Source organism: Orussus abietinus, unplaced genomic scaffold, assembly GCF_000612105.2.
Source record: "Orussus abietinus isolate OABI.00-Male unplaced genomic scaffold, Oabi_2.0 scaffold170, whole genome shotgun sequence".
Classification (NCBI taxonomy): Eukaryota; Metazoa; Arthropoda; class Insecta; order Hymenoptera; family Orussidae; genus Orussus; species Orussus abietinus.
This window is the reverse complement of record NW_019394462.1, coordinates 104,164-122,680: the sequence shown is the minus strand read 5'-3', so window position 1 is coordinate 122,680 and position 18,517 is coordinate 104,164. Positions and strand designations below refer to the sequence as shown.

Genomic DNA, 18,517 nt, shown 5'->3' with positions numbered 1-18,517 from the left:
TAAAAGGTGTAAAATTGTAGCTGCATTAAAAAAAAAATATTAAGAAATCATTTAAGATGCTCAAAACACAAAAGTTTTGATTATTCATTATAAGTTCAAGATCAAGATGAGTGTGATGTGCTTGAACACATTTCAAAATGAATTAATTGTAAAAATCCTCCAATATTGGAGAACAATACATTTCCTAAATAGACAATTAAAACTCACCATTTTTGGTTTTGTTACGGAATGGTGTATTTTATTTTATAAACTTTGATTTTGCATAAACTTTACATTTACATCGATTTATCAGTACCAACTTGCAGTACATCAAAACATACTGCACATACTCGTACTGGCTTGTTCAATCCAAATTTCAAGATTGGCACATCCTGATCGGAGCATTTACTGCACAAGACTCTTCCACAGTGGCGACTGGAAACAAAAAACACGCCATGCAACTGAGGATTTAAAAAATGCACTTAATCATAGTAATAAGATAAAATTCGTCATTTTCACAAGAGATTAATTCATAGGACTGTACAATTTAAGAATTTTCTTACCAATGATGTTTACGCATTCTAAGAGTGAACTTCGTGCCACATTCTAAGCAAAGATCTTTTTCCACCCATGGAGCTTCTTCTGTCAAAGAATCTAACAATCTATATAAAAGCTGTTTCGTTGCAACTTGATAGTTGAATATTGTAATTCCGTCTTTGTTCATTGAACCAAGGCATGCTCCATATTTTACTAGAGTCCGACAGAGATTACCATTACCTTTCATGTAGGCAATTAATAATGGCGTGTTTCCATCCAAATCTGCAGCAAATTTGTATTATTAATTCAATACTACTTAGTGTCCTACTTCTAAATTATCTAAACATTTTTAGTAACAATCATTCGCTTCCTTCTCATCACTTTTCTCAATTTTAAAAATTTTAAATCCTATGATTCGTTTGAAAGTACCGTAAGAGTGATGTAATGCACTTTGAATTTTGTCACCTGAACCCATTATCGGGTTACTTGTGAGTTAAAATAAATACGAAATAGTTTTTCGATCCATTAATTTTATTATTTGCATTCTTGCTCATGTGTAACTATAGGTATGCGAGTGAATTTGTATAGTTAACATCATCTTTAATTGAATCTCATCTATTGGCACTTACCAGCATTATTGAGCGGGTACTTTGCCATGCATTCGAAGAAGAGTTCGCATATTGCTGCACCGTGTTCCTTCCCAGTCCTAGCTAATTCATGTAACGGGTTCCTTCCTTTGAGATTTACAGCTTCCGCGTTTAGAGTACATTCCGTTAAAAGTGTTCTCGCGACCGAGCCATGTCCTTCTCTTACGGCTACATGCAGAGCATTGTCTCCATCCGCATTCACGGCATCAAAATTAATGTTGTTCTGCGAAAATGAAATATTTATTAAATTTATATTTAAATTTGCATTAATTGATTCTACAATGTACCTGGAGCAATGCAGACACGACAGCTGCATGGCCGGCTTTAGCCGCTGCATGCAATGCTGTGTTTCTATAGGCATCTACATCGTCAATTCGCGCACCAGCTAATATTAGACTCCGCACTAGCATTTCATTTCCTGAGGCAGCGGCTAAATGCAGCGGAGGTGTTTGCGTGACATCTTGTACTCTGGAGTTCACGTCTACCTGAAGAATCAAAACGCTACAGTAATGGATATGTGCCGGTCTAATTAAATTCATAGTTTTGATTATTACCAAAGAATAATGTAGACACATAGAACAGTTGTCTTGACAGTTGTTCCATAAGATTTTCATTTTTTTTAAATATTTATTTCCCTTTGCCTTAAACACCTAAAGTTCTGAACATGATAACCATGTTCATCATAACGATACTGATAATTTTATTGTGTTGTTAAAAAAGTGTGCTTTAGTTAATGATGTGGTTTTTGTTTTAAAGAAGTGTGACCTTATGTGCCGCATTAAGGTGAAGTGAAACCCCCTTCAAATCAGTCGATTCGAATACAACACCTTTTTTATTAAGGGTATTAGACCAAACTGTCCGAAACTTTGACACATCACTTCTGATCATCTAAAAATTGTCCTGACACATTCAAAATTTGGATTTTTAACAAAATTTTTTAACTCAGCCCAGACCACAACAAAATGGCGTCGAGCTCTCATATTTCGATCAATATACAATTATCGAGGGCTCTGATATGAGAATCGAAAGGGTCAGGATAATTTTACGGCAATTTAGAACTCTCTGGTAGTCGATAAACTCGCATTCGAATGGGATAAAGGCAAAAAAAGTGTTGTATGCGCTTCTATGCCAAAACGATGGTAATAAGAGGTCTCAGAGTGAAAATTTAATTGACCTGGAAATCACAGATGGCGCAGGGGGTCCCTCTGTAGTCAATTAGGGCCCCAGAAAGCATGAATCCAGAGGATTTCTGGAGTTTTACTTCGATTTCTATATAATTATTGTACGAAAACGACAGGTAGAGTATGCCACTTGGTACAATACCTAATATAATTCGACCCAGCTGTCAATAGAAAAACGAACGTCGGCAACGTAGGCATTTAGAAAAATGTTCTTTATTGACGTCGATCAAATTTCTCGACGTGTTTCACTTCACCTTAACTTGTACAAATAAGAAAAACGTTCAATGTTGTTGTTTTAAAGTGATATAGACGATGAGTTATGACGGGTCCAAAACCACTGGGACTCAGTTGCTCTGAAGATATGACCATGCTTTGATGATACGTTAATTATGATAATATCTCTCCATTGATACAATCTCGTATCGTGATTGCCAAATTTGTAACCCAGCAGTATTTTTTTATGTTCACCAATATGATGGTTTTTCTGATTGGCTGAATGTGAATCCCTTCGCGGCAACAAAATCCAATCTGGACCCATCATAACATACATCCTATATACATCATCAATTATTTATCCTTTTTCTTTCTATCTTTTTATATTGTCTACTCGTCAAGACGTATTGATGTCTTAGGAAAAGAATTTTTGATTTTGAATCTAATCTTCGTTAAAGAATTGGACTTAACAGTTCTGTGGTTTTTGCGTAGAAGTTCAGATATTCGGTGAAAACTTGTATTCCCGAGACAATTCAAATATCTAATATAAATTCGGCTTACGTCCTTAGTACTTATTACAAAATTTTCTTTTAACACATTAATGACGGGAAGTGTTGGTGTTCTAATGTTGTTTATAAAAACCCTCTGTCGGTATAAAAGTTTCAATAAAGATCGTTTACGTTACGTTTTACATTCTGTATAACAATACCTCTATAGACAGTAGAAACAGCACGCTCTCCAAGTCACCCTTCTTGATAGCCATGTGTAAGAAATTTCTCCCCTTATTGTCAAATTGTTCAGCAGCTGTTGGTAGTTTTGCTAGGATAGCTTGCGCAGCCTTAATGTTGCGTACGGTCAGTGCGGCTGCAAATGGACTCAGTCCTCGTTTGTCTCGTAACGATAGGTTGATGTTGGGATGGCACAGTAATAGAGAGATTATTTGAGAATATTGATTCTGAATAGCCACGTGAACCGGAGTCTTTCCTTCGGAATCACGCGCGTTTACGTTTGCTCCATGCTCAACGAGAGTCTGCACAACCTGTTCTAGACCCCACTGGCAGCACAAATGTAATGGCGAACAGTTGTCTTTTGCTTCTTCACCACCAGAACCATCGGGTCCTGGACGACGCGGTGCATTCAGGTCGCATCCACTGTGAACGAAATCCATATTTGATGCCAACTTTCGATAGTACTCGAGGATGAACGCTTTCACTACAATTAGTATTGTTAGAACAAATTTACAGATGTATCAAGTCTTAAGGTGAAGTGAAACACATCGAGGAACTTGGTCGACGTCGATAAAGATTCTAAATGCCTATGTTGCCGACGTTCGTTTTTATATTGACAGCTGTGTCGAGTTATATTGGATATTGTATCAAATGGCATACTCCACTTGTCGTTTTCGTACAATAAATATCAAGAAATCGAAGTAAAACTCCAGAAATCCTTTGGATTCGTGCTTTCTGGGACCCTAATTAACTGCAGAGGAACACCCTGCGACATCTGTGATTTCCAAGTGAATTAAATTTTCACCTCGAGACCTCGTATTCCCATCGTTTTAGCATAGAAGCGTATACAACACTTTTTTTGCCTTTATCCCGTTCAAATGCGAGTTTATCGATTACCAGAGTGTTCTAAATTGTCGTAAAATTGTCCTGACCCTTTCGTTTCCCATATCAGAGCCTTCGATAATTGTATATCGATCGAAATATGAGAGCTCGATGCCATTTTGGTTTTGATCTGGGCTGAGTTAAAAAATTTGTTTGAAAAATCCACATTTTAAATGTGTCAGGACAATTCTTAGGTGAGCAGGAGTGATGTGTCAAAGTTTCGGACAGTTTGGTCCAATACCCTTAAAAAAAAGTGTTGTATTCGAATCGACTGATTTGAAGGGGGTTTCACTTCACCTTAAGTATCATTTATTAGCAGACCTTTAAAAACCCTTTATGACAAGGATTTCATTTCATTCTTTCATAATTGTTAAAATGAAAAATAATTATTTGTACGAAACAAGCGTGGTTATTCAGCGATAAGTTGCTGATCCCGTACAATTGTCAAATTTAACACAAGAATTTCCAATTTTCGTGTTTCCCATTGGGTACTTTGTGCAATACATTTTCTATTTTATGTTCAAAATGTTGGAATAAAGGTATGTCTTGAACTAAAAAATGGTACCTTCTGATTAAAAACTGTGCAATTTCTTCCTTATTCTCATTGATAGCTTTGTGTAACAAAGTTTGCTGACAACCGTCTGGCCCAGGTCCCCAGCAATCTGTGTCTGCACCATGTGCTACTAGGATAGACGCAGTGTCTTCTTGATTGGAATCAAGGGCATCCCATAACGGACAGCCCGTAGAGGTATCCACTCCTCGTCTGCAAAGAGCTTCCACTACTTCTCCCAATCTGCAGAGCACACATAACTGCAAGGGTGTTTCGCCATCTACTGTCCTATAAATAAGAAGCAAAAAGTGTAATATTTATTTCATTTCCCCTTCGAGAACGAAGGAATATATGTATATAGTAAATTGCTAACAGTTTTCCGTGCAACGAGAAACTGGAACAAACAAAAGTCTGCTACAAGATAAGACATATAGTGATGAAAGTGACGTTGATAGGGGGCAACCAACTAGGGAGCAGCGAAAAATACGAGTAAAGAACAGAAGGAAAGCGAGTTCGAGTGAGGCTGTGCCTTAATTTGTTTGTCTTCTATTAATTAATTTATTTAATCCGATCTCTTCCTAAACAGTAATTACCAGTCACTCACTTTAACGTTCGAATACTGATACCAAAATCGTGAATAAAAAGCAGAGGTTCCTAATGATCCATTTAAAATGATTAACACTGGCAAAAAAACGCAAAGTGTTTACATTTTAGGTACTGTATTCTCTCCAAAGGTCTTAAGTAGGTGTAGTCACGTCGATTTTATATTATCGTTTTTCGTTTGATCATCGTGATAATTTACTTACTTAGCGTTCATGTCAGCACCGTTTTCCAGTAAGAAAATAGCAGTGGCTGCATCCTCCCTCGCTATTGCTTCATGTAATAATGTTAAACCATCCCCACTACGCTGATTGACATTCGCTCCAGCTTTAATAAGAGCAGTAAGAATATTTCTTCCTGTCTTAAGAGGAAACTTGATCGCAAGACTCAGTGCGGTTTCACCTTCACGATTTGTTATATTTAATTGTGATAGTGAATCCTCGGCTTCTAGTAGAGCTTCCACCACATCGGTTAACAAATTTGATACGGCAAAATGAATCGGCGCTTCACCGGTTTTAGTAACGACATTCGTTGGCAGACCACATTTTAATAGAATTCTTGTTAATTCCGCCATTCCAGCTTTACAGGCTTCGTGCAGGACAGTATAGCCCTTCTCGTTAGCCTTTAATTCATTGCACTGGCTGTGATTCGCCAAAAAGAGAGCTGCTTCTTCGTGGCCTTCTTTGATCACTTTATGCAAAAGTGTGTCGCCAGATTCGTCATATATCGGGTTAGGATTTGCTCCCTTTTTTAAAAGTTTTTTAGCATACGACTCATCAAAAGGTTCTATGGTTAAAGCGAAAGCCAACGGTGTATCGTTATGTATAGTTGTTATTTCTAGGTCAATGTTTTCCACATCCAACAGCATGTCGAACAAAGATTCGTTCATTTCTACTATACTGCTGTGTAAAGCTGTGCTGTTAAAATAAAACATGTATATTTATATTTCTTTTATAAATAATTAACACATTAGAGAGAATCAAACTAATAATCAAGATTCATTCAAATCGCCCTGTAAATCTTTGGGAATCTAGAACGTATATTCTTGTCATCGCGTGTTACTATCACATTTTGCAAAAAAAAAAACCATACGATAGAAGTGAAACTATACTTGAAAAGACTGAGCAAAAGATTTTTTAGAAATTCTCCCACTATTTGTGTCTTTTAGAAAAGGTCACTGATTTTCTTATTGTTAGTTGAACTACTAGATTATGCGTCATGTATACGAAAATATTTTGAGTCCCAACAGACTTAACATGTTAATTTAATGAAATTATAAATCCTAAACCTTGTAAGAAATCTAATATATCAACAAATTTGATTTAAAGTTCTCTTTTCGATTCCGTTCGTGAGAAGTTGTACCAATGGGGAGTTTGTGTAATTGGAGTACCGTTGCGTACAGAAAAAATATATTAAAAATAAACTATTTAATTCCACGTATAGCTCTCTGAAATCTACGGCTAAAAAATTCTCATGAGAAGAGACTGTAATGCTCGGTTTAGCGAATATTTAAAACTCTCTTTGTTATCAACTAAATATTGAAATATTATATGGTGAGAAATTATTTGATACAGTACTATCCTCTGTGTTCCTGTAAATTAGGATCGATTCCAGCTTGAAGTAACCTGGATGCCACTGCCATCATTTCTTGCGATTTATGTTTAGCCACTAAATGCAATGCCGTGGAACCTTCGAATTCCCGAAGATCTAGCGAGTCTTTCGCATTTTCGGGAATTTTTACGGCTTCGCATAACTTTTGAAGGCCATTGCTATTCTCCAACTGTTCGATGATAAATTCTGCAGAATAGGAGTCGCCTTTCAAGACAGCTGATTGAAGTAACGTGAGTCCTCGAGAGTCCTTTGCGCTTAGATCGGCATGATGTTCCACGAGAGTTCGCGCTAAGGATGGTTGACGCGCCTTCAGGGCAACGTCTAGAGCTCTTTCCCCTTTAGAGTCGACTGCATTCACTGCACTTTGGAGCTAAAATACAATAAATTACTGTGACTTTTCTGAAAAAAGGATTTCAATAAAAAATAATAAGCATCTGGCGGTGCATAATTGCCGCACATACGTTTAACAGTCCTGGAGAGAGTAAACAATTATAACTCGCTGAGGTATAAATTAAAACAGGAACCTCGGAAAATGTTAAAAGAATGTATTGCTATCTTTGAATTGTCACAGTTCATAAGTCATAAGACACATAATTTTAACATTTTAATTACCAGATGCTGTTTAACGTCATTGGACGTCCTACAATTTATTTTGCTGATAGTAGCAAGTGAACTTCTATTTGGTTGCAAGAACCTTTTGCTCTTTAAAAATAATTTTTTTCTTACTGCATGCATTCGTTGTAAATACCTACACTGCCGAATGGAATCTCAATAATACTTTTAAATACAAAGCATAACCGTTCTTGAATAGTTGGGCTATGCATATTGCTATCATATTACGTCTTCCAGAAGGCTGCTATTGTAAACACGACTATTTATGCCGGTGACGACCGCTTTCCTCATCTTCACTCTTTTTTCCTGGTTTTATTGATAGAAATTACAAGACCACACGTTATTATGTGCATTATAACTCTGATGAACTGTCGTCAAGAAACTCGGTAGAATTTCGAGTCAAATACATTTTTTAATGAGAATTATATTACCTCCGGGTTTTTCTCCTAGTTTCGCAAGGAAGCTAAGAAAGCGCTCCGGTTTTTCGTCGATTTGATTCATCAAAATTGTCATTGCTCGGCTCTCTCTTATCATAAATTGCCCGTTTCATATTTGGTTATAATTTCAATTGAACAGGTATTAAATGATATATTCTTTTTATCTTATACCTACCGCCCCGTTAAGCCGGTGCGGTGGTGAGATAGAGACGTTTTGATGAGAAGTTCTGCGCTACGACGCCCGAGAATACGAAATTGAAATTTTCATTTATCAATAAGTTTCCCGGGTGATCAAGTAATAAAATCAAACCTATGATCTTTGCAAGATCATAAGGATATATGCGTAAAAATTCGATAAAAATTGGCCTAGTCGTTTTCGAGACTACCTCAAACATAAACCTCTCTTTATAATATTATTAGTGTATCGTTATAGATAAACTATTATAATTCGACCCAGCTGTCAATAGAAAAACGAACGTCGGCAACGTAGGCATTTAGAAAAATGTTCTTTATTGACGTCGATCAAATTTCTCGACGTGNTAAAATATCAATCCTAAACCCAATTTCTTTTTGAAATATGTTGTTTAAAATAAATTAAAATGGCAGTGCAGGTGTAAGAACTCGTTAAATGTAATTTTCGCATCATTCTTTTAGCTACTGTCCCGAGATTCCCTACGGTATTCATATTGTTTTATCAATTTCTCTACTTTTTTCCTGTTTTCTCGAAGTTCCCTAAGAGTGAACTTTTTACTCGCGTGTAAGAATATGAAAATGAGTTGCGTAAAGCGTCTCAGTTTTTGAGATTCTTGCACTTTATCAGATCCATTTGTGCATCGTCGTGGATCTGGAAACTCGATATAGTTTCGCACCAAGTACATTAAATAGCACGCGCAAACGGCACTGATTACATATTCTAGAAAGACTCGAAGTATACAAATAAAATGTGACAAAGTGAAATGAAAAGAAACATTAACTATACATCATTAACATTCATCAGATCTCCAAATATAGTTCCGTTTTCATTTTTTTAAATAAAAACCTAACTTCCTCGTGGAATTAATGAGTAAAATTGTCTAATGCGCTCAGTTTAATTCTCTCAGTGCTACGTTCTTTCTACGAAATTCATGAATGTTGGATGTTTTTCTTCATTTTGTTATCCCATTCAATAACGTTTACTTTCCGAAGTGTTTTTCGAATTTTCGCATGATGTTAGTCTTGGATTTACAACATACAACATCGAAATTTGTCAAAACAAATGGGTTTAATAACGTTTGTGAATTTTTTTTTTTAATTTGGATGCCCTGTATATATTTGAATAAATGTCCATATATTATATCAGGGGATTACGCGAAGGTTCACACATTTTTAATGTTTTTCCGTGCGCCCAGGTAGCAGCTACTATACACGACCCTGAAACGATGACGCGCGAAAGAAAAAGTGCGGAAAGGATGCCGCGCAAGAGAACAGTAGCGGCTGGTGTGGCTCGATATAATATCGGGGAAGGGGAAATGACGTGGCCGACGACTGGGATGCCTACGAACGCACTGGTACTGGCTGGTCCTCCGATGAAAAAGACCCAGTTATGGCAGACTTCCAACGGGCTCGGCCACTTTAACTTTTCATTAGAGCATCACTCTTAGGTTAGAATCTGGTAAAAATCTATGGACACGTGGTCTGTAATCGTGGCTCTCGGTGATCTGTCAAGGTATTAGAGAGACCAGTGCTCGTAGGTCGTGAGAAGAATCAAGTTGCCACATTCGTAAACTTAATTAACTTCAAAGTTAATAAGATATGAAATCTAGTTTCAATGGAATGCATTTCAGAGCTGGCATAAGTACCGCTCGATGAAAAACTATTTTTAGAGCACGCGGTTCACTCTTTAGAGATATAAAATTGTGAGTCGTGCTCGATTACTGGCTTTGTTCAAGCATTGTAATACTTTATGCTTGTTTATCGAGCAATGAAGGATTAAAGAACAGGTGCATATAAAACCAAGGATCGTTATAAATTTTATCAGGGCCTCCGGAGACCAAGACGGAGGAAATAATTTTATAACGTATCGTTATAGACTGCATGGAGTTCAAAGCACTTAGTGTAAACATTGTTTTTAACTCTACAATTCTACTATTTACATATATCAAAATTACTTGGAATGGTGATATTCGGTACTTGCAAAGTACTCTCAAGGTCTAAGGCATAAATCATGCCGGAAAGAAACTAATAATCTAACAGGAAGCTAGAACTGATAACACTGTATGCCTTTTCAAGAGAAAAAATCTTATACTGTGTTCTGCCTAATCCGACTAGGATAGCATCAATTTATATCATATATATATATATACACATACATATATATAATATTTATATATATATACATTACAAATTATTGAACAATCAATGACGGCTCGTAATAATTGATTGAAATCTTATTGGACATTTCTCTGGTGGTATCTGACATAATGAGTGCTTGTGCAAGTGAACATTTTAGCAAGATACTTTAATGTTCTAATTTAATTTGAGCCCTATGGCGTGGAAGGAAAAGATGCAGCCTATCGATCTTGCTAGCCTTGTGATATACAATGTTTTATTACTGCAATGTACGTAAAATATTTATTTTGTGGTAATTCTTTTGCTACATTGGAATCATTTCATTTCATGCAATATGTATCTGAACACATTTAACATAAAAATAAACAATGAATATGTTATTGCAAAGTGGCTACCAGTCACTAGTGATTGTCATGGGAGTGAATGTGTCAAACTGAACAATTTCATGATAAATTACTTATGCTTCATTAAAGAACGCAAAAGTTATTCATTTCAAGTATTTAGGTTAGAATGCATAATAACCGAGTTAAAATTAAAATAGGAAACTTAGAAAAATATTTTATAAACAAAAGCTTACATAAAATATAATTTGCAAACTGCTTTCTTTGTTAATCAAGACTACATTTTTGCTTGTAAAACAAGTATATGAGTTTACTGTTGCTTTTTCAATAACTTTCCTGACTGTGCTTTCTTAATTATATATTTAATTGTCTAATATTTTATGATTTACAGTCTGTTTATCAACAAATGCAGAAGGAATATCATGTTACAAGTGCACTATATTGCCACCCATAAGAATCTCTAATATGATGCAACCTGTAAGTCAGCTTTGCTCTCAATTTGACGAAAGTAGTCGTTTTCAAGTATTCTGCCCAACTTCGACTTTTTGCATGAAAAAGACATTTCACTTGAAATTGGCTAATGGCAGTAAGTATTTTGATAACTATTTTATTTCAAACTGAACGTGACACGTAATGAACAAATTAAATATTCAATGTTTATTCAGCTATAGTGACAAGTGTCTTGAGAGATTGTGCTTCACAGAGACATTTATATCAGTCGTACAGTTTTAAGGAGGCTAAGTGGAAAGAAGTAGAAGAGGTAGTGAAAACGGCTTATAACGAAGGATGTTTTACTGAAGAAGACCATGGTACACCTGCAGGTCCTCCTGAGTATTGTTATTGTAGCTACCATTTGTGTAATGAATCGCCATCAAACCAAAAATCATCTAACATTTTTGTTAATGTTGTACTAATGTTGGGGTTACTAATTTGCATTGCCCAAGTACTATATTTATAATTTAAACTTTCTGTATAAGAAGATTATAGGATACATTGTGATTGTGCTTATTTGCACAATTATAAAATATACATAGGATATCATAGATGCATTTCAAAGATCGCAGAACAAGATGTTAAAATATTTTCATAACAAGATGGGCTGTGAGTACTTAAATAGAATTGTGAAGTTTGTGTGCCTATTTCCATGCAAATTAGGTACTGTGATAGCATTAAGATACCTCACATGACTTAACTCAGTTTAAATTAAAATAGATCAATTTTGTGTTAAACACGGTAACAAGAAATTAATATATATTTACATATATTAATTTCTTAATTATAAATATATATGGTGTATTTTTATATGATCATTCAGATAATTTAATCTATAGAGCCACAGTAACTATGTACATTGTTCTAGATTATGTCAGCTAGTAAAATTGAACTTATGGCGCTGTTTTAATTAAATTTATAAAGTAAAAATAAGAGAGTCTCAAATGTGATGTTTTACTGTGTATCAATATTTTGGTTTCTTATTATTTTGGAAAACTAGCACACAGAACTGTTTGATATTCGACATGTGAAGGCTAAAATTTATATATGAAACTAATTTTCAAGTAAGCAGATGTAATGCTCAGTGATCTAACAAAGCATACATTTGCATTATTATGAAATTGAATAGGTTTATCATATCACAGAAATTTATTGATAGATATATCAGTCCTCTCACCCTAGCTTTTATGTAATACAATTTCAGGCAATTCCTTGTAATTTTTAAGATTAGTGATAAATGACGACATAAATTCAAGTGGCAATAATTACTTTTGAATCTCCTAAATGGCCTATAGGCCACTAAAACATTGAATTTAATTTAGTTTATATGTACATACATGTGAATTTTCATTTTATAGTCCTCATATCCGTATGGTCTGTTCATTGAGGAATACAAACAGTGCAATACAACTTGAATGATATTTACGTGCAAAATACATGCTTATTTGAAATAAGTAAACCTCTTACCTCTGCATTATGTTCCACCATATATAAAAATACTACATCCTCACGAACTAATCGAACAGCTGAATGTAAAGGGTATTCACTTTTAGATTTTAGTAACTGATACAGAAGCGGTCCTGGCATTTCTTTGAAATCTTCTCCAGTGAGATCTTCCTAAAATATACACGACTCTTTAGTTTTTTTTACAAATTTACACTACCTACCAATTCTTATCTTTATAGAGCTTACCCAATGAGCAGATATCAGAGAGCTGCAGTGATCTCTCATTCTTTCAGCATTCATTTCGTTAGCAGCAGTATACAGTGAAACACAGTCTCGAAGGCTCACTGTTCCAATCAAGTAATTTTCACATAGCTCGACCAATTCTGATAATTGAAATGTGGAAGCTGCTTTCATTAATTCTAATGTTAAATATTTTTCATGAACTTTGCTTGTATAAATCCATTCTAGTAGAACACATGCTACTGAAATCTGTATGTTACTCCAGTCTAAAAATTGAATTTTACATTAGCAAATCAGTAACTTAAAGTAAGGAAGATCTTATGTTATTTCCATACCGAGTACTGAGATACCCTCGATAGCTGAATTGTTCCAAAAATCACTACGCGCAGAAAGCACAAATTTATGTGCTGGTATATCTTTGTTCACAAGTTTGATAGTTATATCACTGAAATATAAATCATGAAGCTTTTCTATACATTGCAATGGGAAAAAATGAGTCATGTTATCTAAGATTTGACAGTAAAGCCTAGGAAATTAATGCTTTTTCATGAAAGATCAGTTAAAACTATAGAATAAAACTTATGCATTTGAGACTTTTCTTTTTAAGGAAAGGAATTTAAACATCCATTTGGTGTGTATACACTAATTATTTTAGTATAAACTAATGTTTCTGTATTCGATTAAGATAGCTTCAGAAATAAAACTGTTACTTATTATGATTCATTTTAAAAATACAGAAATCGTTCAAAATGGTCCTCATGTTAAGTGATAAGTTTGTGCTTTGGAAATTAAGTTGTTAAGCATACTTCATACTGGTTATTATGTATCTAATTTCACAATAGAGTTCTGCTCTAACATAATTCAATGAAAATTCAAGAAACACTAAATATGGTAATCGTAGGAATTAAGTTACAGGCCATGAAAAGTAGTTTGGTATAATATAACATACCTGTAACGTTGCTGACCATGTAACGATGCTATAGTAGCAAGAAGTCTTCCAACGAACCCAGATCCTTGAGTATTAGCCGTGGCAGTCTCATACTTCTGTTGAAGTTCAGCATTTGAATTTAACAGGTTAACATATTGCTGCCGTAAAAGTGACAGATGTTGCTGCCACTTTTGCGATACTCCCGTGACATCTAAAAGTACATTTTATATTAAATCATTGCTTGCCTCAATTTAACCTAACTTTATAGGATAAACTCACCCATTTTGTGGAATGTGAAGTATAAAGAATGAGTGCACCTGCAGTGCAAAAAACCGGAATCACATTACAATTTCCAGGACTGTCACCAATGCCGCTGTGCTACATCTACATTAATGTTATCAATGTTATCTATCAACCATTGGATACAAACATCTTCACAAATGTTGAAATAATGTTTTTGGCGAGTATCACGAATCCGGTCACCGGTTGTTGTAAAAAACTAGGATAAAGTGCTCAGCTTATAATAATCACGCCCCTAAGGTGGACCAGATTGAAAGTCTTTTTTTGCGGAACAATCCTTGTAACAAATCGTAGCCAAGCACGGACCTGAAATTCCCTATGTGTGCATATTTTTTAATATCGAGCTTGATTTGACCATAGAGTAGCAGCATTCATGCTGTCATTAAAATTAAGGTCTCGATGGATCTGACTGCTTTCAGCGCCAAACTGACGGCAGGTTGACGCAATATTTTCAAAGGAGCGAGAAACTTCTTAATCGGTAAAGAAACGTACGTTTACAGTTTTTCAATTGCAAGATAACGTTACTTTGTTTACAGCTAATCTACGAAATTCTATAAAACGCTTTCACAGGGTCAAGAATTTTTAACGTCGATAAAGAAATTTGCACATGTCGAATGTATCTCATGCTTCGTTTTCGAGACATTTACGCTATACTTATAAACACGAGATGTTGGAAAGAATAGATGCATGAAAGAACTTGTATAATTATTTACTTCATAGGTCATCGACACAGAGCTCATTAGCAGTGCAAGTTTGCTTTATTACCACCGTCGATAACATTCGATTCCGATATCGTTGCTCGTTAGATCTCGTCGTAGCAGTTCTTTCGGTTTCCTAGTTCGTCTGTCGGTAATGGGATGGCGCCACATCATCATTTTTCTTACCGCTCTCCTCGCCGCCTTTTCTGCGGGAAGACATACCGACGCCGAGGCTGCAGTGTCGCATTTATACGGGCGGATAGCTCTCAGGCGCTTCAGTCTCTGCTTGGGACGTGATCGCGTGAGCATGGGGTACGAGGATACCCCACCGAGACTGCTGCCATACTGATCACTGAACGCAGTCCACATTTTCAGACGCGAAGCACGTTTCGCGAGGAGGGAAACAAAACGAAATACGCACGACGACGGAATCTTTACACCAGCCAAATTACCCGCGACTTTCCCATTAAAATCCGAGCCGCGAGCAGAGATCAATTTAATCAAAAGATCAATTCAAAATAATGGAAGGACTGTAACGGAACACTAGACATACCATAAATCGGTACCGCGAGCATCGAAACGAAAATCAAACTGCGAGAATAAAAAAGGAAAAAGGAAAAGAAAAAGCCAAAAAGGAAAATTAATCGAAGAAACTTTTCGTCATATCGTATCGAGAGCTTCCAATCAAAAACTCAAGGTCAACCTCGGACACCCTTTGATGACAAGATCGAAGTGCAATGAGACCAAGGAGGAATTCGGAGAGGGATAATGACCGGAACTAAACATTTTACTCGATGAAGCTGCGAACGTAATCCGTGGCGAGTAAACGCGTCCGAGTGTGTCGACAGTGATCAAAAAGAGGCCTAACTTTCGGCTGCACTTGCCCTGGATAAACGGACGACTTATAGGTGAGTTACGCATCCGCCGTCGCAAGACGCCCACGCGAGGTACTTGCGCCACGTAAGGGCCTAATCGCGGCCCGTAGACGCGTTAAGCCACCTTCGCGGCACAGCACCTTTTTTTTTCTCTCGCCTCGTTGGATTTTCCCTCTCGCGTAACCTCATCGATTCTTCCCATCGTTATACGCAACGCCGCACGAGGTCAGGGCGTTTATTACGTATTTTTGACGAGAGCGCTCACTTTTCGCGGTTTCATCTCACGTGAGTTTATCCGTCCAATTACGTATTCGCTATACGTAAGAACGAGATGACTAGCATTTCCGGACTAGTGATATTGCAAATCAAGGTATATACCTTGTAAATCGAAAACTGTTGAGACGTAGGGGGTTATAGGCAGGAAAGGCGGGAAGATGGAAAGCCGTTAAAAGTAAAGATACGACTCGAGTCTGTCTATATTTTTTAAATGTGTATTACATTCATATTTACATGTACTATAATTAGAAGTTGAACGATATAATTCTCTTATCATGTCATGTAAACATGAATTATTTAACAGTTTTCAATGTCTAATAATGTAGTATAACCTCGCAATAACAAAAAGTAACCTGTACATTCTAGTAAATTCTCTTTCTTCTAACGAAAGTGGGTCTGAGGCATCACGTAATTCGCTTCTTCTTCTAATAAGGTTATTATTACATTCCCGAACACGATTGTTGGCAAAAATCAAAACATCCAGGAGGTTTTCCATTTTGAATTTCGGTGTCACGATCCTCGGAAGGTGGCATTTGCTGCGCTTATGTTTCTATCTTTTCTTGTATGCCTCACCGTTTCGCTTAAGAATTTGTGCCGAGCCAGTTCGTATGAATGGTCTCGGATTTTCACCACCAAAAACGTTCCGTGATACCGTGAGCTACTCATTTTTCACATTTTCACTCAATTTGTTTTACGTAATAGACCCCCAGGCAATTATATACGCGCCCCGCTTATGACAGTCTTCAGGTTGCACAATCGAAGCTGCCACGACCCGACTGGAACAAATCAAATTTTAAGGCGATCGCGATCTCTGGTCGTCATTTATTTTTCTTTGCCTTTTAAGAAATGTATACATTTGCGAGCTCGGTTTCGGGACAAATAGGTAAGAAGATTGTATCATTAAATGCGCTCGCATTTCCGTTTTCAAAGTTCAATATATATTATGATTGTGTACGCGTGAGTTTTAAATTTACGCATTTATTTAGCACGCGTGTATTATTATGTGCGTTCGTGTTTTCGTTTTTAAATTTGAAACGGAAAAAATTTGCCGGTCGCTAATGTGTTAAGAAATGTATACATTTACGAGCTCAGTTTCGGAACAAATAGGTAACGAGGGTGTATCATTAAGTGCGCTCGCATTTCCGTTTTCAAAGTTCAATCTACAGAGTGTTTCCTAAACATGCGGCAAAAATTCAAGGGGTGATTCCTGAAGTATTTTTATGAAGAAAAGTTCATATAAACATTGGTCGAAAATTGCTTTCTAAGGGAGCTACGCCCCTTTAAATGGGGCACCCTAAAGACGGTTTTTTCCTCAATATTTTCGAAACCGTCCATATTGAAATTATGAAATTTGGTATACTGCATAAACTTTTAATGCTGAATCAGAATCGGAGCTCAGAATTTGAAAATTTTAATCAGAAGCGTCCCATACTGAAGAGGTTAAGGGTAAAAATAATCCCATTTTTGAATGGGCATTCTTTTTTTACATTTTGATTTTAGAATGTCATACCCGAAGGATTTTTACGTAAAAAAGATACTCTTATTTCATAACGATAGAGGTAATCGTTTTCGAGAAAATTGCAAATTTCTACGATGCACATTTACCCCCTTGGGCCCAGGGGTCCCCATTTGAAGGGGCGTAGTTCCCTTATGAAACATTTTCCGACAAATGTTTATATAAACTTTTCTTCTTAAAAATACCTCAGGAATCACCCCTTGAATTTTTGCCACATGTTTAGGAAACACCTTGTATATTATGATTGCATGCGCGTGAGTTTTCAATTTATGCCACTGTAGCTTGTAATTGAGTTTCCCTCATTTTTGAAAAGCGCTGGTATTTGCGATTTCGGTTTTAGAATAAATAAGTAGCACGCGTGTATTATTATGTGCGTTCGGGTTTTCCTTTTTAAAATTGAATTTAAGCGCGATCGCGATCTCTGGTCGTTATTTGTTTTGCTCCATTTTGGAAGACATGAGTGCGTTTGCAATTTCAGTGTCGGGGTTGAGCAAACAACACGTACACGTTAAACATGCTCATGCTTTCTTTTTCAAATTTAAATTTGAGTACGAACATGATCTCCGGATTTGCATTGATACTCGTCAAAATTTGCTTTTGGGTATTACGGAGAAGTTATGCGTATTTGTCTTTGGTTTCAGGAGGTGGGCATTTTTGAGAATTAAATTTCAATGCAATTATAACTTTTTATGATCCTTGTCTATTCTTGGTTGTTTTGTTATTGACTGTTCCCAAAATTTCTTTCTTTGAACTTTAAAAGCGGGATAGATAGCGCTATCAGGGGGCAGGTAAATTGGCATGCATGTAGGCGAAGGGATAATTATATTTCTGTGTTAAACAGAATTTGGGCACGGTCACTACTTTGAAATGCCATTGGCGCGTGAAGGGTTGCGTGGTTACGATTAATGAATTTTGGGCATAAATGGTGCACTCGGCCCTATGTTTTTAATTGCGCAATGCGGATTAAGGACCAAGAGGGGTAATGCCGCCCCGGCGCTTATTTCGGCCGAAAGGGAGGGACGGGTAGGGGGCAAATTAGGGGCGTTTGAACTTTTCAAGAGGTGTGCTGACCGTGTATTGCTAGAACTGGTTTTTTGGGG

The 18,517-nt window shown here is 36.4% G+C and overlaps 3 protein-coding genes across 3 annotated transcripts in view; 2 read left to right on the top strand and 1 right to left on the bottom strand.

Annotated features, from left to right (window-relative positions):
* Positions 1–209: 209 nt before the first annotated feature.
* LOC105696102 (rabankyrin-5) lies at positions 210–14,355 on the bottom strand. Its single transcript, XM_012418288.2, has 13 exons — positions 14,032–14,355; positions 13,774–13,963; positions 13,160–13,269; positions 12,831–13,090; positions 12,606–12,755; positions 6,895–7,298; positions 5,524–6,234; positions 4,733–5,005; positions 3,267–3,708; positions 1,451–1,648; positions 1,146–1,386; positions 543–798; positions 210–414 (listed from the first exon to the last, which is right to left on the bottom strand). Exons 1-13 carry the CDS (start codon positions 14,033–14,035, stop codon positions 276–278), a joined length of 3,378 nt encoding a protein of 1,125 aa, XP_012273711.1. The 5' UTR covers positions 14,036–14,355; the 3' UTR covers positions 210–275.
* Positions 9,539–12,592, top strand: LOC105696103. Its single transcript, XM_012418289.2, has 4 exons — positions 9,539–9,956; positions 10,046–10,574; positions 11,038–11,232; positions 11,312–12,592. The coding sequence occupies exons 2-4, from the start codon at positions 10,502–10,504 to the stop codon at positions 11,602–11,604; spliced, it is 561 nt and encodes a 186-aa protein (XP_012273712.1). The 5' UTR covers positions 9,539–9,956; positions 10,046–10,501; the 3' UTR covers positions 11,605–12,592.
* Positions 14,356–15,000: 645 nt separating the features above from the next.
* LOC111673978 (GAS2-like protein pickled eggs) overlaps positions 15,001–18,517 on the top strand; it is a 63,228-nt gene continuing 59,711 nt past the window's right edge. The window contains exon 1 of the mRNA XM_023432459.1: positions 15,001–15,658. The gene's annotated coding sequence lies outside the window, so the exon portion shown is untranslated. The remainder of the gene's footprint in view (positions 15,659–18,517) is intronic.

Coding starts and splice junctions, on each gene's coding strand:
- LOC105696103 (XM_012418289.2), top strand. CDS start 10,502: ATGGCGTGGAAGGAAAAGATGCAGCCTATCGATCTTGCTAGCCTTGTG. Junction 10,575..11,037: donor CAATGTTTTATTACTGCAAT/GTACGTAAAATA, acceptor TATGATTTACAG/TCTGTTTATCAACAAATGCA. Junction 11,233..11,311: donor CTTGAAATTGGCTAATGGCA/GTAAGTATTTTG, acceptor ATGTTTATTCAG/CTATAGTGACAAGTGTCTTG.
- LOC105696102 (XM_012418288.2), bottom strand. Junction 7,299..12,605: donor TGGTGGAACATAATGCAGAG/GTAAGAGGTTTA, acceptor ATTGTATTTTAG/CTCCAAAGTGCAGTGAATGC. Junction 5,006..5,523: donor GGTGCTGACATGAACGCTAA/GTAAGTAAATTA, acceptor TCTTATTTATAG/GACAGTAGATGGCGAAACAC.